At 45.3% G+C, this 24076-nt stretch overlaps 1 protein-coding gene across 1 annotated transcript in view; it reads left to right on the top strand.

Annotated features, from left to right (window-relative positions):
* LOC132473990 (cGMP-inhibited 3',5'-cyclic phosphodiesterase 3A-like) overlaps nt 1-24076 on the top strand; it is a 46185-nt gene that overhangs the window by 7741 nt on the left and 14368 nt on the right. Inside the window, 6 exon segments of the mRNA XM_060074392.1 lie at nt 11271-11498; nt 11500-11532; nt 15277-15422; nt 15587-15702; nt 22134-22377; nt 23890-23966. Coding sequence (XP_059930375.1) covers nt 11271-11498; nt 11500-11532; nt 15277-15422; nt 15587-15702; nt 22134-22377; nt 23890-23966 — 844 coding nt within the window.

The following is a 24076-nucleotide window of genomic DNA, read 5'->3' as shown; positions in this document are numbered from 1 at the left end:
TCTCTCTCTCTCTCTCTCTCTCTCTCTCTCTCTCTCTCTCTCTCTCTCTCTCTCTCTCTCTCTCTCTCTCTCTCTCTGTCTCTCTCTCAATGTGGCGAGTCTTCTTGTCGTCATGAAAACACCAAAGGATGGAGACAAACCAAGAAATCCAATGATCTGTAAATAGTCTTTACATTTTTCCTTTCCCTGAAAGAGTAGCTCACGATGTTGTTCACTGCGGCGGTGAATGCAGGTGGTGACTTTAGGAGCAGCACTATAACCTGACTTGTGTATTATACAATATCCCTTGGCACACATAAAGGGTCGTTTTTGTATTCGGGTCATAGTTATAAGCAATGCCTTGGAATTGGACACCAGAGCATTGCCTATAGGTAGCCACTGAGCTTAGTTAACGTAAGGGGGCTTATGGCGCTTGTCATATTGCATTCTATTTGGGTCACGGAGATAAACACACACAAATAGATACTCACGTATGCACACACCGAGCGGCACGCACGCACGCAGACACACACACACACACACACGCACACGCACACATGCACACATGCACACATGCACACACAGCAGTCAGCAGACACATGGGCAGGAGTACACATGGATACACATGTAAAGACCTTCAAACAGATGCACACTGACCAACTCACACACACACACACACACATACACACACGCAACATTTGCTGTCTTTACGGTTCCTTGAGGCTTGAGGCAGCTTGTGGTAATGTCAGCATGTTCTTCTCCATCATTCAGCGTATTCACCACAGCGTCTCAATGTCTCTCCCTCTTTCTCTTTCTCTTTCTCTTTCTCTCTCTCTCTCCCGCTCCTCCTCTCGACCATTTCCCACAATGGCACTCTCTCTCCCAACTCTCTGTGGCCCTCTCTCCTTCCCGTCCTCTCTTTCTATGTCTCTCTCTCTCTCTGTCGGACCCCCTTCAGCCTCATGGTGAAGTCAGGAGACTGTTATTGGATGAGGGTTCTGTGCTATATAGTGCTGGGCGACAGTAGCCTTAAGCTAGCCTCCTCTTCCCTGTTCATACTGGAACCCCCTCACACAAACACCTCTCGCCCATCGTTGAGTGTGTGTGAGTGGGGTTTAACTAGTCTGCACTCACACACTCACACATTTGTGTTGGGGACGACTATATAGTTACTGGGTTGTCCTTTTGACGCGCGCTTTGGTAGTTTTGGTTCTTATGGGCTTTAAAGAGCATGAGTAAAATGGTGTGTTTCATTGATCCATGGCAGTTACGTTTGTTTCACCGCAGTGAGGTTGCAGGCTTGTTCTGTCATCATACGATACAGTCAGAGGAACACTTGAGAGAGGGAAACAGATGAAAAAAAAGAGGCACACACACGCAAACGTACGAACCCCCCCCCCCCCCCCCCCCCCCACACGCACACACACACATACAGAGAGAGCACTCAGCAGCTCATTATGCAGGAGTGCTAAATGGAATAGCGATGTTTGGACAGGGAGCCCCCCCGGGCTTAACCCAGAATGCTGCGGCCACAACCACGCCAGCCCTGCCGTCAATCAGGAGGCTGAGCGCGCTCATCAAGAGGGGTGGATGGAGCCAGAGCCAGTGTGGTCGTTGGTTTGATCCCATCTGTTTGTGTGCTTGTGTGTGTGTGTGTGTGTGTGTGGGTGTGGGTGGGGGTGTGTTGCGAGGGCGTGTGTGCAGTGCACGTCATCCTTACAGTGAGATTTGCCACGCAATTCTAAACATACAGGATGAAAAAAAATTTGTACTTGCACAATAATGCATTTGTTTCCATTATTAATGACATAAACGACTCTCACATCAAACGAGGTAGTAACACAGCCGAGAAAAGTGTGCCCGTGATACATCTCTGCATCCTTTTGTGTTTTTCTACACACACGTCCTCCGCACACACACCCGAACTCTCACACAAATGCTCACACACAAATGTACCTAAACGCACTCACACGTCACACGCACACACACATTACCTATACCTTACTCTAATTTCTGAAAGAGGGACGTGAGTTGATGGACTCAATAAGCTTCATCGGTCTTGTTGTATGCCTTTCCCATAGCCTCCCCCCTTCATGCCCTGATATGGAACAGCTAGCGTTGATGGCTCCCACTAACTGGGTTCTGAGTGATGATGATGGTGATGAGGTTGTGCACACGTTGGTGTGTGTGCACTGGGTGATTCATCAGCATCCTATCGCAGTCGTCTAATCCCACCCCTGCCCCTCTCTTTCTCGTTCTCTATCTCTCTTGACAGTCAAACATACACACAAACAAACACACACGCTGACTCACAGGCGCAAACAAAAACTGTTCACAAAAATGTCAACGTATGAACAGACGCACACGATCCACTGCCACATTATGTTGCAAATGAAAGTGGGTTGTGCTCATGAATCATCGGCTAATAGGATGGCATACGGCTGTTGCTGTATCCATCTGTTGTTCTGCACTGTTGTTTACTCGATTGGTGTGTGTGTGTGTGTGTGTGTGCTCATTTGTGTGCTTGCACGTGTGTGTGTGTGTGTGTGCCTATGTGCACGTGATTATGTGCGGGCGCAGTGCCATTCATGTGTGTCTGTGTGTGTGTGTGTGTGTGCGTGTGCGTGTGTGTGTGTGTGTGTGTGTGTATCTATGAGTGTCTAGCTCTCTGTCTTGCCCCCCACAGCTTGGGGTTAGTCTGAACAGCTGCTGGCCTGCAGGGTTCTCCCTCACTGGAGTGTTTGAGTCGTGACGGACATTGGAGCCAGCATGGCGTTCCTCGTCGTGCTTCCCGACCCAATAAAGGGAGGTAGATGATAGGGACTCTCTGACCCTTTACAGGCTATCGGTGTTAGGGTGGAGGGTCCTTAGCACTCTCTAGGTCAGGGGTGGTACTACTTAATTGTGATCCAGGTTTTTAGCGGAACATCTCAAATGCAAACGGTGAACAATAGATGAAAGGACACGACGTGGCAGAGTAAAGAGGACCAGCGCCCCCTTTGAACACAACTAATACTGCAAGAAGGCCAGTGTTAGAATGTCAAAATAAATAGTCAGGAACGCTGCTTATACTCCCAGTGTGTTTACTAAGCAAGCATAAATGAACACTGAACATCAGTGGAGAAAATTGGATGGGATGCAAACTGATACTATTTATTAATAATAAAAAGCCATCATACTATATTTACTTTTTATATTCATTCATATGAATTTATATTGATGTTTGTTGTTATAATATATTTATTTGTAATGATACATTTCTTATTCATCTTCTTTTCTATTATTGAAAGGGAGAGTAACGCCTGCAGTACTCTCCCCTACTCTCAGTGGTACTCACACCACAGGCTTATAACTAAAGTGAAGTGACCCTAAAGGCCGATTTAGGGTCGTTTTAGACGCAGAGACGTAAGCACGTAATTTACACAAGGGACTTGTTTTAGACAAGTTTGATTTACGGTTCCTTTAAGGTTCCTTAAGGATTGCGCGTGTTGCAAGGGATTCTCCGCCAGAACAGTAGGGGGAGCAACGAACGAATCTGTGGGCGTGGAAGTGGAAATCGCTGGCTTGTTTATATTTATGCAGTGCACTTCCAGTATTTTCGACGAGAGTAGCAGTAGCTAAGTTTAGGTTAGCGGTCTTTTTCCACACTCTGAACGATGTTAAGGTTGCTGTAAAACCGGAAATGTGAGACTCCTGAAAGGATGTGGTTAGCTGGCCAATCACAGTCTTTGCGAGCTGCGTAGGGCCGTAGTGTTTTAGTCGCATAGTCAGGAATTTTGGGCGACGCACTTAAGCACGTAAGGGGGGATATTTTACCGCGCAAGGGGGGGTTATGTATCTTACGTGCTTACGCGTTACGTCTAAAACAGAGCATATATCGGCCTTTAGATGAACGTGTGCATTTGTGAAGAATTAGATGTGATGTGCACCCATTTACATTGTGTGTGTGTCTGTGTGTGTGTCTGTGTCTCTGTGTGTGTGGGGGGTGTCAGTGTGTGTCTGTGTCTTCTGTGTTTCACAAAGTCTTTGGACGGGATATTAATCTCATCTCTAGTATACCGTCTTGTGTCCTGACACATAGAGCATTTAACTGTAACCATGCATATGAAGACACACAGGCTACTTTCATGTGATGCGCAGAGAGACTGTTGCATCATTATTTGATTAAGTAATAATAGTTGGAATATATAATAGAATATATGTGTATTTTGTTTACTTGGTTCAGTTTAAACCAACTCCTTTGAACACAACGCTGATACACAAATTAACAGATGCCGAACACACAATGATGTTCAGCAAGAGGATGGAAATCAGGCAAGTTGAACACCGGTGATACCTCCATTTGAAAGCGCATGGCGGGCCCCTCACAACACTCTGGCCCCTCACAACACTCTGGCCCTTCACGTCACTCTGGCCCCTCACAATACTCTGGCCCTTCACGTCACTCTGGCCCCTCACAATACTCTGGCCCTTCACGTCACTCTGGCCCCTCACAATACTCTGGCCCTTCACGTCACTCTGGCCCCTCATGACACTGAGGGCCCCTCACATCACTCGGGCCCCTCAAAACCCTCTGGCCCCTCATGACACTCACATCACTCTGAGGGCCCCTCACAACACTCTGGCCCCACACAACACTCGGGCCCCTCACATCACTCTGGCCCCTCACAACCCTCTGGCCCCTCATGACACTCACATCACTCTGAGGGCCCCTCACAACACTCTGGCCCCTCACAATACTCTGGCCCCTCATGACACTCTGGCCCCTCATGACACTCTGAGGGCCCCTCACAATACTCTGGCCCCTCATGACACTCTGAGGGCCCCTCACATCACTCTGGCCCCTCACAACACTCTGGCCCCTCCCAACACTCTGGCCCCTCACAACACTCGGGCCCCTCACATCACTCTGGCCCCTCACATCACTCTGACCCCTCATGACACTCTGAGGGCCCCTCACATCACTCTGAGGGCCCCTCACATCACTCTGACCCCTCACAACACTCTGGCCCCTCACATCACTCTGGCCCCTCACAACACTCGGGCCCCTCACAACACCCTACGATATGCAGATCAGCCCTGCAGTGTGCGGGGCAATGTGCTCTTCCTTCCTTCTCCTCCTCCTCCTCCTCCTCCTCCTCCTCCTCCTCCTCCTCCTCCTCCTCCTCCTCCTCCTCCTCCTCCTCCTCCTCATCATCATCAGCAACAGAGCATGCCTTCCCGTTTCTATTTTTAGCCGGATGGAGGAGAGGCCGGGAGGGGAGACAGAGCAGGCAGAGTGAAGGGAGGCTTGAACATTTAGTACAGCTGAAAAGGTGAGGATACAGTGTCCCAGCAGAGAGCATCAGACCTGGCCCCCAGAGGACTTTGAAGCCCCCTTTCCCCCAGAACCTCCAGAAGATTTACAAGTCAGAATAGGATTACAGAAAAGCTGCCCTGTTCCCTCAGGTCAGCCGGCTCAAAGGAAGACTGAAGCGGGAATAGTCAACTTTTGTTTTTGTGTGTTTGTGTGTTTGTGTGTGTGTGTGTGTGTGTGTGTGTGTGTGTGTGTGTGTGTGTGTGTGTGTGTGTGTGTGTGTGTGTGTGTGTGTGTGTGTGTGTGTGTGTGTGTGTGTGTGTGTGGTTTGTCTTTTTATATTCAAAGCCTTTAAAGGCTTAGCAAACGCTGTGAAACAATTGCCTCATCCGACGTGATTCAGCTTTTATCCTGCGATGACAGCTCAAGCTGATCAAACCTAAGCATGATTTTGATGCACAAACTTATCCTTCAGCACTAATGGATTACGTTTTAACATGTGTAGTTCAATGTGTTTCAAAAATTCGGGTCTTTTAGAGATAAAATAAGACCAGTTGTGTTTTCGTAACCTTAGAACGAGCCCTTTATATCTACATAGGGAGAGGGTCCTCTTCCATAGTGGACCGCCATGTGTCTACGGTAGCTGGGAACGGACCAATGCATTTTAATTCAATAAAAAATGTGTATAGGGCTAGGCGTTCTAGGAAGGAGGGGGGCGTGTTATCTCCATGGCTACGACCTACTTGTTAGCAAGTGTTCAGTTCATTGATGCGTCGACTGCTATGGAGATGATGACTGATCAATACATATAGCAGATAGCGATAATTATAGGTTTATGAATGTAGTTCACCACTATGGATGCAATAAGAGACTATGTTGAGACACGGAAAGAGGCTATTACCTACGAAATGTCCTGCAGCAGTCACATATCGACCTTGGTGCGATTAGAATTAATGTTGAAAAATATTAAAACCACCCATTCAATGTGAAAGGGCCTTTTCTTGAAGCACTTCAGAGGGGGTTGCCAGTTGGTTGCAGACTGCCACCTCATCGCTAGTTGCTTTTACATTTTATGCACTGGACCTTATATATAATTTGTTTTATTCAATGTATTATTATGAAGGTTTCTATTAAGTATTAAAGTAATATATGTAATACATTTGAATCAACATTCAACTTCATTACAAAAAAGTGATACATAAAAAATATGAATTCTCGGCTCATTATCAAGCAACAACGCAACTATGGCCTCTTCTTCAACTCTTTTAAAGGGGCTAGTATTGTGCAAGCATTTCCTGTTGTGGGTAGTGCTTCTCTGATAATTGACATAACTCACCGTGGGTTGTCATGCATCACTGGTGATTACAGGAAGAAGTCCTCAGCGAGTGGGCGTACGTACACCGTCCCTCCAATAGAGCTGCTATCCGCAACTGTTTTATGGGCTGGAGAGGGAGAGAGAGAGAGAGAGAGAGAGAGATAAAGAGAGAGAGAGGGAGAGAGGGGGGGGCGGTATTCATTATCATAGTATACATATTCGGCCTGTGTGTCAGTGGACAAGAAGAAGAAAAAACAGAGAGAAACAGAGAGGGTGATAGAGAGACACAGAGAAAGGGAGGGGGTAAAAGAGAGAAAGAGCGAGAGAGGAGGAGGGAGATAGCCAGGTTGTGTGACAAGTGTTGACCTCTTATACCAAGGAGAGCATCTGGCAGGGAGTGGGTTAAAATAGCCTGTTTATTATGTATAGATATATTATAAAACTACAGAGATATACATAGATATTTCGAAATATCCGTTGGAATCTGGATGATCATACCAAGGCTGGGTTTGGAGTCATTGTTTCAGTTTGATGCTAAAACATGCACAGGAGACACACAGAGAGCCACATGGGATGGCAGCAGGACTCCACACATCCTCCAAAGCAGGTTCGGTATTTGTGACGTTGGATTTTTTTCTACCATTTGTCTGTATGTGCGTATTTGTTTATGTACATGTGTTTGTAAGGCTTTTGTTTGTGTGTGTGTGTGTGTGTGTGTGTGTTTGTCACGTTTGGTAAGAGAGAGAGAGAGAGAAAGAGAGAGAATAGAACCGCTATAATGGGTGATGACGTGGGGATTCAGGTGGGACTTCTTACTGCGGTCTAAATGGAGACTCTTTGCTGATTAATAGGACATTAATGAGAGTCCCTTCTAATTTCAGTTCTGAGCTGGAACACTTGAGGAACCGCCATGATCCCTGAGAGCATCTTGGGAGGCTGGTTCTCGGGGATAGGGCCGTTCTACTATCTACAGCCTTTATTTATAATTCACTGAACCCAACGGACAAAAAACGTCAATATAAATGTATTGATCCGACGTTGGCCCGCACTCACCTTTTATTTACTCATGTTTAAAATAACGAGTGAAATAGATACATGATTATATTTGCATTTCTTCTACGGAACAGTGTGGTTCGCTGGTTCTACGCCTTGATGCCATCTTTAGTATACGTGTTATGGGTGTGAAGTATTCCTGGTTTACCTTCGGGACCTCCAATCCTATTTTATGACCATCCATCCCTGCACTTAAAGGTCCCGCTGACCAAAGCAACGGAGATGTTTCTGTGGCTTCTTAGAATGTTGTTGGGTTGTTGTTCTTTTGGGACATCAATGGATGTCTTCAGGGTTATGTTGTTATGTAGGAGTCTAGCATTCAGTAAGGGGAAGAGGATAGCCTCTGAACTCAGGACAGACTATTATTTGGAACCTGAGAGAATAGTCACAGAAAAATATCTTGAGTTACACGAACACCGTGGCTCATGGACAGCATAGTTCACATCACTCGAACACAGCCTTTGTCCTCATTAATGGCACAGGGGTTTACGTATCTATTTTTGGGATGAGGATTGTTACAACATGCTGCTTCCAGGCCAGTAGGGCAGCACCATAGTATATGTACAGTTGTTTAACAGATTGCAGAGAAGCTCAACCTGCCCGCTATTGTTAACAACTCTCTCTTACACCTGACTACCTCCTGCCCGCCTCTGGACCCAGCTCTCTGTCTCTCTCTCTCTCTCTCTCTCTCTCTCTGTCTCTGTCTCTGTCTCTGTCTCTGTCTCTGTCACTCTCTCTCTCTCTCTCTCTCTCTCTCTCTCTCTCTCTGTCTCTGTCTCTGTCTCTGTCTCTGTCTCTGTCTCTGTCTCTGTCTCTCTCTCTCTCTCTCTCTCTCTCTCTCTCTCTCTCTCTGTCTCTGTCTCTGTCTCTGTCTCTCTGTCTCTGTCTCTGTCTCTGTCGCTCTCTCTGTCTCTCTCTCTGTGTCTCTAAGAGTTGTGTTGCTGTACGATGCATTTGGAAAGAGATGGAAAATGTAACTATTGGAACTGCATGAAAAACAACCATTGTTTACCCAGCATTAATTTCAACCCTGCAACTCTGTGTGTGTGTGTGTGTGTGTGTGTGTGTGTGTGTGTGTGTGTGTGTGTGTGTGTGTGTGTGTGTGTGTGTGTGTGTGTGTGTGTGTGTGTGTGTGTGTGTGAGTATGTGTGAGTGTTTTTGTGTGTGTGGGTGTGTGTGTGTGCGTGAGTGCATGCGTGTGTGTGTGTGTTTGTTTGAGTTGTTTGAGTTCTGTGTGTGTGTGTGTCTGTGTGTTATTTTCTAAATAACAATCTCAGCTGCTTTCTAAGTGTTATTTGTACTCATTTCTAAATATATACAAACAAACGTTCATGTTTTCCAACAATTTCGATTACGCTTAAGCTTTGGTTTACGATTGTTGATCATCAAAGGTCAACACTTATTTAACAAATCATCTTGTGCATGTAGCAGATAATGAGAAGAGCCAATAATAAAATGTGCACAAAACGTACACATACACAAACCCGCACACATTCACACTGCACCAACCCATCCCACCCACATACACAAACACACACCCGCTCACACACAAAAAAGACATCTTCATCCTCCCTCTTTCTCCTCTCTATCTATCAAGCTGTCTCTCTCCCTCCTCTCTCTCTAACTAGCCACCTATCTCCTTCTATGTCCCTAGCCCATGGGCTCTCTGTCTGACATCAGCTGAGTGGAGTCCATTACTGCCAGGTAATGGCTGAATGTCACTATGGCAGGATGTCATAAAGCTGTGGAGTGGCTAAATGGGTTTTGTTCAGGTCCAGGTGACACTCCTACTAATACACACACACACACACACACACAAACACACAGATTCACACACACCCACCCACGAATAAATAAGCAGATGCACGTGGGTTTGCGCAAACAGATGCAGAGCCCGTTTTTCCAGGAAGCGTCTGATCATGTGCAGCCTCAATGTGTTTGGAGTACTCGTCTACGACGTGTCAATCGCTCATCTGCAGGCGCTGTTTACATACGGAGAGGTTGCAGGGGTCCAAACACACCTCGTCATTTCCAAACAGTGTGTTGTGTCTTTGTGAAGAAGGACAGCCTCTTTTTTTCATTGAATTCTCTATTTATATAAAGTTGAGTTTCTTGAAAGTCGCTCAAACGTGTTATACAAAACGTTCTTCCCTGCCTTCGTCCTTAGCTAAAAATATCATTGTTTTATCTAATTCATGAGTGTGCCAGTCTGTCCGTTTTGTCAACTCATCTCAAATGTTCCATGATGGCGGACGCTTTCCCGCTCACACATTACTTACACTGTCATGTCAGCTCGAATCTAACACCACAAACATTCGTCAATGTTTTTTTCCCGGGCAAAGGGTCGCCCTCGCACTGTTGGGTAGGTGAAGACTGAGATGCTACGGCCTTCAAGAAAACAAGGAAGAGGAAACTAGGAACAAGGGGGGAATTGCACTGTCAGCCATTGTAGCCGCAGGGGGGCACACAGATGGTAAATTGATGGGTTCTGAGTGCAGTGGTCATGTGATCTCCCTCTGCTCACTGAGTTGGCTCAGTGGGGTGGTGGGGGGGGGGGGGGCAGGGTAGGGTGAAACCGAGGAAAGGAGAGGGGGAAGGGAAGGAGCAGAGGAAGGAACAGTAGTAGCAGACTGTTGACATGTCTAACCCGCAGTCTTTCTAGCGAGTAGCTAAAGTGCACCTAGGCCCTAGCGACGCTGTCTGAATCCGTGTCATGGGATTGTGCGGGCCCACACGCACATATACACACACCCACCACACACATATACACACACCCACCACACACATATACACACACCCACCACACACATATACACACACCCACCACACACATATACACACACCCACCACGCACATATACACACACCCACCACACACATATACACACACCCACCACACACATATACACACACCCACCACGCACATATACACACACCCACCACACACATATACACACACCCACCACACACATATACACACACCCACCACACACATATACACACACCCACCACACACATATACACACACCCACCACACACATATACACACACCCACCACGCACATATACACACACCCACCACACACATATACACACACCCACCACACACATATACACACACCCACCACACACATATACACACACGCGCACAATTGCCAACCCCCCAATACCTAAGCTGAAACTTTCTTATCACAACATTTGTAGAACACCCTTTTTTTTCTGTGCTTGTGCTCTTTTAAAGGTTGATACATTCCCAGGGAGTTTTTTTATGATTGACACATAAACAGAGAAACACACACACACACAAACTACTCCCTCGTCCAACACTCAGTTGCAGGTTGCATCAGTATTTCAAAAAAAAATAATATATATTATGTTTGAGAAAGCACTGCTTCATGCCTTCTGTTCACCATCTACTACGGATTAGAAAAGTGTGACCAGGTTCTCTTTGACCCATTCTAGCCTCTGACCGCCCATCTCAATGACTCCTCTCTCTCTCTCTCTCTCTCTCTCTCTCTCTCTCTCTCTCTCTCTCTCTCTCTCTCTCTCTCTCTCTCTCTCTCTCTCTCTCTCTCTCTCTCTCTCTCTCTCTCTCTCTCTCTCTCTCTCTCTCTCTCTCTCTCCAACAGTGGTCGGGGGCGAGCGTGGCGGTGGACTTGGCGGTGATGGGCGAGGCCCAGGGGCTCATCTCCGACATGCTGGCCGACCCCTCCCTCGCCCCCAACACCTGCAGCTCCCTGAAGGCCGTCAGCACCCTCCTCAGCACCCAGTTCTCCCTGCGGCCGCTGCACCGGCCCCGCTTCCCCACCGACCCGCATCTCTGCTCCGACACCGAGGAGGGGGGGCGGGGGAGGAGGCGGTGGGAGGGTGGAGAAGCTGGCCCTCCCCAAGGTAAGAGGTCCTGGGTGGCGTGGTAGACCCTGTTCACAAAGGGGTCCTCGTGGGACTAGTCACAAACATCCGGTTTTAGATTAATAATGTTGAGCCTGATGGCAGACGAGCTGAGATCTGAGTGACCGTGGCGATTTACTTTGCTTCGCTTCGTATTTGTCGTCATGTCGCAAAAAAAGGTTTCAAATCAACACCGTGGAGACTGGCCACTATAGAAATACATTGCCCACAATCCCCTTCTGAAAACGTCATCTATTTGCGCAAATACGTTTCTCACATATCTTACAATGCAATATCTCAGAATCCAAACAGAAAACAAGGTGTAGCTCCGCCCCTTTGGGTTCTGGATTCTGCCTGAGGCTCGGTGCCGTCTCCCCCCAGAAGTTCTGCTATCACAAAGTAGGACTTCTGGATCTCGTAACACTAATTACAGGTCTGCCCTTTTCAGCTGAGCCCCCCCCCCCTCCACAAAAAAAAAGTTCTAAATACCTGTGTTTTGAAAGCTATCTTAATTATTTTACACATTTTAAACATCTCTGATCATAATTTTAAAACATTTGAAACATATTTTTGAAACATATTTTAAACATATTTCTGAAACATTACAACATGCGTTTTTAAACATATTTCTTAACACAATTTAACAACTTTATCTAAGCATGTTTTAGCTTACTTTTTTTAAATAAATTTGAACATCTTAATCTGTGTAAACTGCCAGTTTACACAGATTCATTCAGGGTCCCAGACTCTGAATTTTCAGAGTCGAATCAGATCTGCCTTTTCAGTCCAGAGATTCAACTATTCGGCGGGGTTTGTTTACCGGCGTTGCTATGGTGACCTCAATTATTATAAGTAACTGAAAACGATGCCGGTTTGAAACTAAAACTTTGATTCTGAAAAAAATATTAATGCTATAAAAATTCTGTTTCGATAGTATTGAAGATACAAGTGTGTAGATTTGTTTAATGGTTTGAACGATGGTAAAGGGTTGAAAAATTAATGAGTTACGATGTCTAGAAGTAGGTGGATCAGAATGGGCTGACGTCTTCAATGAAAACAGCTGAAAACGAAGCGATATGAAACTAAAACTGTGATTCTGAAGAAATTTTAAATGATATCGAAATTCTGTTTCAATATTATTGAAGATACAAGTGTGTAGATTTGTCAAATGGTTTGCACGAAGATAAATGGTTGAAAATTGATTTAGTTATGTTACTTCTACAGTTGAAGTACGACTGATGATTTGAATCATCGACTTTCAGGTTTTTTTTCGGGTTTATTTTTTTCTCACGTCGCGCCCCCCCTGAAGAACTCTGGCGCCCCCCAGGGGGGGCGCGCCCCACAGTTTGAAAACCACTGCCCTACATTAACATTGGTCAGGGAGTTACGTTTAATTTGCGTTTCGTTCCAATAGCGGCAATGGTCGATGAGTGTTACCTTATCCTTCTACCCTGGCCCTGTTGCATAAAGAGAGCAGACCCATAATTTGTGTTATGAGCTACCGTTTCATCCTTTCAAAAGATGTATACATTTAGGGTATATAAAAGACACTTTCGAAAAAGGCATCCGTTTGTTTCTTACTTCTCCCCATACTCATGTTATATCAGAGTCCCCAGTCGTCCCTGCACAAAGACCCATTTATAATTAATCCCGTAAAGTGATAGGCCTATTGTAGGCCCTAGTGTCCTTAGTTCATATATTTGATGCTCACAACAGGGTTTATAGTGTGGCGCACGCACACACACACACACACACATACACACACACATGCACGCACACACATCCACAAACACACACACACAACACAAGCACGCACATAAGTCCACAGACACACGCATGCAAAAACGTACACAAACAATCACACACTTACATACACACACAAACACACACACAGATTTGCAGTACCTCACTGTGTGCATACTTAATCCCCAGCCCTCAGCGCTGGCCTGGCACGGTGCTCATTAATGCAGCTGAAGAAGACACACTGGCTGGGAAAGGCTTTTTAATGTTTCACTAGACCAGCGCCTCCGAATGCAGCCATCCACTTAGGACGGCCGCTAGAAACTGAACAAAGTGTGTGATGCCAGGCAGGATGGCGCTCTGTGTGTGTGTGTGTGTGTGTGTGTGTGTGTGTGTGTGTGTGTGTGTGTGTGTGTGTGTGTGTGTGTGTGTGTGTGTGTGTGTGTGTGTGTGTGTGTGTGTGTGTGTGTGTGTGTGTGTGTGTGTGTTCCAGCTCCAGTGTGTGTTGATCACGTTGGGGCCGGCTGGGCGTTAGTAAAGCCCTCACAGCTGCTGAGTCAGCGCAGTTTGTTGTATTTGAAATAAACAGGGAAGTAAATATTGTTCTGTTATTTAATTCAGTTATTCAATAAAAATACATAATTTTCAGTGAACTGTTAAAAGATAGGATATAGAAGAGACAGTGAACCGTGTTAAAAGATTGGATATAAAGGAGACAGTGAACTGTGTTAAAAGATAGGATATAGAAGAGCTAGTGAACTGTGTTATATAATATAGGATATAGAAGAGACAGCAAACTCTTTTAAAAGATAGGATATAGAAGAGAAAGTGAAACATGTTAAAAGATAGGATATAGAAGAAGCTTCCATCCAGTCTAGTATATCTGGCTAAATGTTATCCATCATCATTCATCTCTTTCTGTGATTTAAAATCACTTCAGCTTTATTATATTGTGTTCTGTCTGAGTAGTCTCAAAGGGCTTCCTAGGCCCCCATTAAGAGGTTTTGGAACCCTTGAGCCCTGAACCATCCAACTGCTGGAAAACCCCACACAGAGACCTTGAGGAGGCATGCAAAAATAGGGACACCCATTTAAGATAGCATTCCCAATAGCTCAAACATAATAATATTTATATAATAAATATTAATAATTGTAAATTAATAATTTACTTTAAGAGGTGAAAAAGGGAATATATTCAATTTGATTGGATCAGTCTAGTTAAATGACAGATTGAGAGCCATTCAAAGTTAGCGAGAGCAGTAAGAGAGCTTTTCCTGTGTCGTTTTCACCACAGTCCTTTGTTGCCCTCTACCTGTAGCCTGCCCTCATGATTTATGCCTACTACTATATTTGTGAGTATTCCAGCATGGATAATCTAATTGTCTGTGTGTGTGTGTGTGTGTGTGTGTGTGTGTGTGTGTGTGTGTGTGTGTGTGTGTGTGTGTGTGTGTGTGTGTGTGTGTGTGTGTGTGTGTGTGTGTGTGCGCGTGTGTGCATATCTGTGTGACCCCATTAGTGACCATAGAAGCAGTGGAGTGAAAGCCTGATCTCATGACTTTAGACAAACATATGTACACAGTTTGTGTGTGAACTGTAGGCCTATGGTACACATTCAATAGATAATTCCCATATCGTTTCTATTTTTAGGCATGGCTTTGACATAAATGCATTTATACTGTCTACTTCCAGCTGAATGTTGTGTCAACTGCACTGTGTGCCAAAGCTTTTCGGAGCTAGCGGTTAGCTCTGCTACCATTTCCAGCCCAAGCCTATGTTAGATAATTCAGCTGAGGAATAGTGAAGATAGCTGCTAATGCTAATGTGACTGGTATGATTCTTCAGCATTCAAAGTTTGATTGTAAAATGTGTGTGTGTGTGTGTGTGTGTGTGTGTGTGTGTGTGTGTGTGTGTGTGTGTGTGTGTGTGTGTGTGTGTGTGTGTGTGTGTGTGTGTGTGTGTGTGTGTGTGTGTGTGTGTGTGTGTGCGTGCATGTGTGTGTTGCAGCGTCTGAGGCGTAGCCTGCCCCCGGGGTTACTGCGGAGGATCTCGTCGACCTGGACCACCACCACCTCAGCTACAGGGCTGCCCACCATAGAGCCAGGACCAGTACCCAGAGACCGCTCTGCCAGCATCAAACTCATCCCTGACAGGTTGGCTGGAGATTCTCTCTCTCTCTCTCTCTCTCTCTCTCTCTCTCTCTCTCTCTCTCTCTCTCTCTCTCTCTCTCTCTCTCTCTCTCTCTCTCTCTCTCTCTCTCTCTCTCTCTCTCTCTCTCTCTCTCTCACTTTTTCATGGTGTGTGTGTGTTGAACTAGTGAGTCGTGGAACAACTCCCTGATGCTGACCATCTCTAAAAGCCGCTCCATGTCAGCCTCCTGCGCTGCTTCCGTCACCTCCAACCACTTCTACAGCAAACCACTGGCAAGAACAGGTCTGTGTGTGTGTGTGTGTGTGTGTGTGTGTGTGTGTGTGTGTGTGTGTGTGTGGATACTGAGTAGAAATGTTTCAATGTGTTTGAAAATGTATAAGTACAAGATGGGGGTCTGCATGGTGTAGGGCTTAAGGTGTTCCTTCCCCAACCTCTACAGCATATATATAAGCATCTTCAACAAGGGGCCCGACTCCATTCTGCTCCTGAACCTCTGTTTAATCTATAGTCACGAGGGGTGCAACCGATCACAAAACTCACGGTTCGGATCATGTCACGGTTTTTGAGTGACTCATCGGATCATATTCAGATCAACAACAACCAAAAAAGATAACAAGACAAACGTGACTTAGCTTTCAATCGCTTTTTGTGTTCTATTTTCAACATCCACCAATCCTGGTGCCACAGTGCCGACGCACAGTGACCGTTTTTTCCACCACCCTTATTCCATTTTCATTACAGTGCACGGGGAAGCCATAGTGCTCCCATCCATTTCAATGATGCAGGAGGCTTCTCCAACTCGTCCGCTCAGCCTATTAAACATACGCCGATTACATGAACGCACGTTTTTGTGCATAGTCACCCGATGGGCGGATCATGTGTGTAGGGGCCAAAATGCATATTTGGTCTGTTTGTTTATTGTTTATTTTGAAAGGTTAGTCACACTGTTTTGGATCATGTCACTTCCGTTTGATTGACACATGGGTGTGGCTTAATCTATATACCTGGGCAGTCAGATCAGCGGAGCGAGGGGAGAAAGGGGGTTAGTGGCGCACCTGATTATATTTTCTGTTTACCGTCGTCGTCGTCGTTGTCATCGTCAAACAACCATGTTTTCATTCATCAATTGTCATTCGGTCTGCAGCAATAAAATTCTCAAACTATATTCATCACCGGACTTGGATTCATTGTACGACGCGTAACTGCCTGGAGCCCACTTAAGCCTCTTAGCGGCCTTTTATAGGAAAACGGACGCTATATTTAGTAAACAGAAATAATCCAAAAACACCACGGGATTCAACGTTGCTCTTATCGCTTGGATCTCGATGTTTTGGACGGAACGAACTATGCAACAGGGGACTCTTCTGCGGACGCCTGGGATCAGAGACACATAATTGACTGCAGCAGCGGTGTAACGCGGAAGTGACAGCAGCGCATCACAGCCATCAGAATCGGTATGTTGGTTGATCCTTCTGTGTAGTTGTTTGAAGTTGAACACAGTTTGGAAAGGCTGCCGTTTTGTCCATTGGGGACTGTTTGTTTGGGCTTGTGTTGCGCGTGCTTGGTTTGTCGCGATCGGCAATTGTTTGGGCTGATTGGAGGACTGCGTGATGAGCAGTGGCCGCCGTTTGCTGTGCTGTGCTGTTGTGTTGAAAATCGCATTGTGACTGAATCAATGTCATTGCGGATTGCATTGTGTGTGTGGCTCTGTGCTTTGGTGAATTGTGCACGTTGAAAGTTCACATAATGAGTGACTCAAATTAAATGGAAAATACGGAGAAGAGAACGGTCAAGCTTACAGCCAAAGCGCTGGCTTGCAAAATGGAAACTCTTCAAAAGCAATGTCAATCTAATGTGACAAAAATGAAAGAGCTCTCACGTGAAATAAAAGGGCTCATGAAAAATGATGAAAATGCAAATAAAGTGCAATTCAAACTGAATGAACTCAAACAACTGTATGAAAATGCAAATGCAGCACATGAGTCAGTGATTGTTTTACTTCCCAAAGAGGAAAAGGTAACACAAAATGAGTGGTTTGGACGCATAACAAAACACAACACAGACTTCATTGATGATGTAAAGACATGGCTCTCTGAGATTGAAAGACACTTTCAACAAGCAAGAAAGGTGACTGAAGATGTGTTTGCTCTCCCAGTCATCTCTCCCATTCCACCTGAAGAGGAAGCACCTGTTGCACCTGTTGAATTAAAGGAAAATATACCACACTCTGATGTTCCAGCTGCCATTCCTTCCCAACAGAATAAAGCAATATCTGACATGCAGGATGAAATAAAGCCAAGTGACAGTGTGTCAAATATTACCAACAGGAGTCACAAATCACATTCTTCATGCTCAAGATTTTCCACCACCTCATCTGCATGCATCAAGGCTGAGGCTGAAATGGCTGCTCTTATTGTAATACAACAAATGCTAAAAGATAAACATGGCATAGAAGCACAAGAGGAGGAGCTAAGGAGGAAAAAAGAGCAACTGGAGCTGGATGGAAATCTTGCTGCTACAATGGCAAAAATGAAGATTCTTGGAGCCTCAAGTAGATCTGGTGTGCGTAGCCACAGATCAAGAGTGTCAGATGGTATGAACTCGTATATGGAGAAAAAACAACGTGAAAAGAAAACACAAATGATTGCCACTGCTGACGGAGACATTAATCAAACCCAATCTCTCCCCACAGTGCCAGTGACAATTCAGTCAAATACATTAACTATGGATGCACATGTTACAATACCAACAACATTGCCTGCTCCAAGCAATGGTGAACAGAGCAACATGCTTAACATCATGGAAAAGCAAAATGACATCACTGCATTAATGGTTCAACAACAGTCTCTCTCTTTAATGCCCAAGAAGGAGATTCGTCGTTTTGATGGTGACCCACTTCAATTTCAAACATTCATAAAATCCTTTGAACACAACATCGAAAGCAAGAACCCAAACCCCACAGATTGTCTTTATTATCTGGAACAATATACCGAAGCACAACCAAGAGAAATGGTGAGGAGCTGCCTTCATACGACCACAGATAGAGGATTCAGGAAGGCAAAATCCTTACTGCAGGAGCACTTTGGCAACGAGCATAAAATTGCTACAGCCTACATGGAGAAGGCTCTTTCATGGTCGTCAATTAAACCAGATGACACAAAAACACTACAAGCATACACTCTGTTTCTAAGAGGATGTTGCAATGCCATGGAAGATGTCAACAACATGCAAGAGCTCAACATGTCTGCTAACCTGTTAATTATAATTAAGAAGCTGCCATATCTACTGAGGGATAAATGGAGATCTGTGGCATGTGATTTTCAGGAAAGGTACAACCAAAGAGCTACCTTCAGGGATCTGGTAAATTACCTTGAAAAACAGGTGAGGATTGCAACTGATCCAGTATTTGGAGACATCAGAGACACTCCCACACCAAGCAAGGATGGAAGAGGTTTTATGTCAAAACCACCGCATCCAAAAATCAAAGGAAGTACATTTGCAACCACTGTGACAGTTGCACATGAGAAAAATGGAAATGGACCTAGGAAAATGGAGAGTTGGCCGGCTGTAAAAAGGTGTTTGTTCTGTGGAGGTGGACATGCTTTGGAGGTGTGTTTCCTATTGGAAAAGAAAGCACATCATGAGAAAATCACTTTCCTTAAAGAAAATGGAGCCTGCTTTGGTTGTCTGCAGAAAGGACACATGAGCAAGGACTGCAGGAAGCGACTCAGCTGCAACATATGCAATTTGAAGCATCCTCAGATTCTGCATATCCACCAAAGAAGATTTGAAATGGACAAACATCAAGCTCAAACAAAGGAAGAAGCTGACATCAGAGCCAAAACCTCGGTACAGACAAGTGGTCTTACTGGGGCCGGTGAAGACAATTGCAAACTCTCCATAGTGCCTGTGAAGGTAAAGGCCAAGAAGGGGAATACAACAGTGCATACATATGCATTCCTTGACCCGGGAAGCACTGCGTCATTTTGCACATTGGGGCTAATGAATAAGCTCAATCTCCAGGGAAGAAAATCAAATATTCTTCTGAGAACAATGGGTCAAAGGAAGGTCGTTGAAACCAGCATTGTTTCAGGCCTAGAGGTTACAGGACTTCATGGCACTGATTTCTGTGATCTCCCATGTGTGTACACTCAGAAGACTATGCCTGTGCACAAAAGGAACATCCCACATCAAAATGACATCAATCAGTGGCATCATTTAAAGAATATTCACTTACCTGAACTGGACTGTGAGATTGAGTTGCTGATTGGCTCCGATGTACCAAAGGCTCTGGAACCACTTCAAGTCATCAGGAGTGTGGGAGATGGACCATATGCCGTCAAAACAATGCTCGGCTGGACAGTTAACGGACCTCTGGGAGGAAAAGGTGATTATGCTCAGGAGCAGTCAGAAATCAGTGTTAACAGGATATCAGTTGTTACACTTGATGAGCAATGGGAACAGCAGTTCAAGATTGACTTTCCTGAGTGTGTCAAAGATGACCAAGAACCTTCAAAAGAAGATCAGCAGTTCTTGGATTTGGTATCAACATCTGCAAAGCTAGTTAATGGACATTACTGCTTTGGTTTACCATTGAAGGACAGGGAAATCTGCTTGCCTGACAATAAGAACTGCGCTGAACAGAGGACACTAAACTTGAAAAGGCGTTTCCAGAGAGATCCATGCTATCACTTGGAGTACACCAACTTCATGTCTGACATGATATCCAAGGGCTATGCAGAGGAAGTACCAGAAGGAATCTTGGAACGTAGTGATGGCAGAAAATGGTATCTACCACACCATGGAGTTTTGCATCCACAAAAGAAAAAACTTAGAGTGGTGTTCGACTGTGGAGCAACATATCAGGGAGTTTCACTGAACTCTCAGCTCTTACAGGGACCAGACCTCACCAGCACCTTGATTGGAGTCATAGCTAGATTCCGTAAAGAACCTGTTGTCATCGCTGCGGATATCGAAGCAATGTTCCTCCAAGTACAAGTACCAAATGAAGATCGGGACCTGCTACGGTTCGTCTGGTGGCCTGATGGAGATTACAGTCAGAACATGGTGGAATACAGAATGACGGTGCATTTATTTGGAGCAACATCATCTCCAAGTTGTGCAAATTTTGCCCTGAGAAAATGTGCTGAAGACAACACTGGCCAGTTCAGCCCACAAGCTATCAACACCATCTTGAACAACTTTTATGTGGATGACTGCCTCGCTTCAGCAGCTTCAGAAGAGGACGCAATAGCTCTTTATCACGAGTTAAGAGCCATTTGCTTCAAGGGAGGCTTTGTACTCACCAAGTGGATAAGCAATAGTCGTCATGTATTGGCTGCCATACCTGAAACGGAAAGAGCAAAAGAAATGAAGGATCTGGATTTGGACCATGACATACTGCTTCAAAAGGGAATAAACTGGATATTCAATCCCCCTGCTGGCTCACACCATGGAGGTGTGTGGGAAAGATTAATCAGATCAGTGTGGAAGGTTCTCAACTCAACACTAAATGTGCAAAGTCTGGATGAGGAGGGACTCCACACAGTCTTATGTGAAGCCGAAGCTAACAGTCGTCCAATCACAAAGGCTTCTACAGATCCCAACGACCTTGAAGCACTCACACCAAATCACTTTCTGCTTCTCAAAACTACGCCATCCCTGCCACCAGGACAGTTTCAGAAGGAAGACCTATATGCTCGCCGCAGGTGGAGGCAAGTTCAATATATGTCTGACTTATTTTGGAAAAGGTGGATTAAGGAGTATCTTCCCCAACTGCAAGAACGACAGAAATGGTCCAACATAAGACGCAACTTCACACCAGGAGACATCGTCATCATTGTGGATGATTCAGCGGCTCGCAACTCCTGGTTGACTGGAAGGATTGTGGAGACCATTATGGACAAAAAGGGACTTGTACGTCAGCTTCGGATCAAGTCAAAGACCGGATTTCTGACCAGGCCCATCACCAAAGTCGGACTACTACTGGAGGCAGCGGATCATTGACTGACCCAAACTGACTTTTGACCCCTTGACTTTGTTCCTGAACACTTGACTTTGATTAATCACTCTTTCCTTGGACAACGTATATCGGATTACAAATAATGAAGAAAGAAAATATATTTACATACTATGTTGATTGTTATGTCAAATTTGTAATTATTATTTGAAACATAATAATTAGGGGCCGGAATTGTAGGGGCCAAAATGCATATTTGGTCTGTTTGTTTATTGTTTATTTTGAAAGGTTAGTCACACTGTTTTGGATCATGTCACTTCCGTTTGATTGACACATGGGTGTGGCTTAATCTATATACCTGGGCAGTCAGATCAGCGGAGCGAGGGGAGAAAGGGGGTTAGTGGCGCACCTGATTATATTTTCTGTTTACCGTCGTCGTCGTCGTCGTCGTCGTCGTTGTCATCGTCAAACAACCATGTTTTCATTCATCAATTGTCATTCGGTCTGCAGCAATAAAATTCTCAAACTATATTCATCACCGGACTTGGATTCATTGTACGACGCGTAACTGCCTGGAGCCCACTTAAGCCTCTTAGCGGCCTTTTATAGGAAAACGGACGCTATAATGTGGATTCCGAAACGTGAGGGTTGATCCGTTGCCCCAATAATAGTCACTCGCTTTAGATCGTAACTCCCCCAAATCCATCAGAGATCCGTGACGTTGTCAATGGAATTTTTCCTTCTCTGGTTGCAGGTTACCCTCCCCCCCCGGCCTCCCCCCTGGGTTCACCCTGCCCCTCCCCCCCACCCCAGGCCAGCCCGCTCTCCAGCCCCATTGCTCAGACCTGCCCCGTGGAGCTGCCTGAGCCAGTCAGACCCCCGGCGGAGCGCACCCCTTGTCCCGGGGCCCCCAGGAGCCGCCATCGAGCCCTCACACACAGCCAGAGCGCGCCCAGCTCCACCACCCTCCACTGGAGACCCCCCTCGCTCTGTACCGGGTAAACGCTGGGGGGCGGGGTATGTGTTTGTGTGTGTGTGTGTGTGTGTGTGTGTGTGTGTGTGTGGGAACAAGCAAGCAAATGACTGAGAGAGTGTGTGTGTGTGTGTGTGTGTGTGTGTGTGTGTGTGTGTGTGTGTGTGTGTGTGTGTGTTCATGTGTTTCCATATGAGCTTCTTTGTATATTTTTCCAACACAGCTGTTATGTAATCAATGTTTGTTTAAAGTTGCAACGTGTACGATTTGGCCAATTGTCCTAAACACTCGAAACAAATAGAGGGCAGCATATTACTAGAAAGTTGTGGTGTCCACTCTTATTGTATTCTAACTTGTCTGAACCATGTTCAGACGTGTTCATCATCAACAACTTGGCAAACGTATTAAACAGTGTTATTATACAAGCTGTTTACTTACTAGTCTAGAAGAAATTTTGCAAAGTTCAGCATCAAATGTCACTCCTTTACTCATTACGAGTTTTCTCCAGCGGTGGAAAGCAGCACTCATGTTAACTCTTGTTGCCATCATTTATTGGATGGATAGAACATGCCCTCTGGGCATTGGTACTGTTTCATCCTCTCATGACATGACCCAGTGGCCATAGTGATAGTGATTTCTTGAGGTACAAATCTGTGGTATGAGAGGGTGCACACTAATGCATGGTTTCTCAACGGGGGCGGTACCGCCCCCTGGGGGGCGTTCGCACAACCTAGGGGGGCGCTGGGAACGTGATTCCATTTTTGGGGGGGGGGTTTGATTTATTTTTATTTTATTTTTTTTTGGTGAAAGAATAGGCTACCTGAGATAAAAAGCCTATTTTCATTTATTGGTTTCTAACCCCTCTACCGTCTCTGCTACTTTTTACTGTCTATGCGCAATGGAACAGTGATAATACAGCGCAGTTCGGTCCTGCACACGCCCGGACTCCCGTTACATCAGCTATTGTCATGATCTCTATAGTAACGCTGATAAACATAACCCAAGTTTGCGGGTTAACAGGTCAATAACCAACACAACACAATCAAACATGGCCAATAGCAAGAAAAAAATATCACATTTTGTTTCATAGCCCGTTTTCCTTCTTCCTCTTGTTCAGTTCCAGCGGCTCTGAGCGTAGTCTCCACGAAAAGGCTCTTGCATTTCAAATACAAAATATATAGGCCTTATTAGGCCTCTGCGTGCGATCTGTTTTCGTGGAGTCCGCGTTGGGGGCGCCAGAGGATCAGGCGTTTGCTCAAAAAAGGTTGAGAACCACTGCACTAATGAGAGAGTACACTCAGACGTCTTTGACGACATAACTTTTGTACTTAATTTTTGAGTGTTTGAAACTAATCCTACACGTTGCACCTTTGAATAACCTTTGAAGATGTTTATGTTGTCCAAAGAGTTATAGAGATAGAAGAAAGAAAAATACTTCATTGCTGTCTTTTCTAGTTCTGTCTTGCACTCTTCTATTTTCTCTTCTGCTTCCCTTTCTCATTTCATTTATAAACGTATTTGTGCATGTCTCTGGTAGCTGTGGCCGGCCCCTCAACAATCGTCTGAACCATGGCACAGAATCTATAGACAAAGAGGAGAGAGTCCCCCACACGGGTGAGAATCTTTACTGGGTTTACCATCAATAGTGAGAAATAGTTCGTCATTTAAATCAATGCATGACCAATTCATATGCTTCACAATAAACAACACTGTGTCGTATCCTC

Source organism: Gadus macrocephalus, chromosome 16, assembly GCF_031168955.1.
Source record: "Gadus macrocephalus chromosome 16, ASM3116895v1".
Taxonomy (NCBI): domain Eukaryota; kingdom Metazoa; phylum Chordata; class Actinopteri; order Gadiformes; family Gadidae; genus Gadus; species Gadus macrocephalus.
This window is presented reverse-complemented; position numbering and strand designations above follow the sequence as displayed.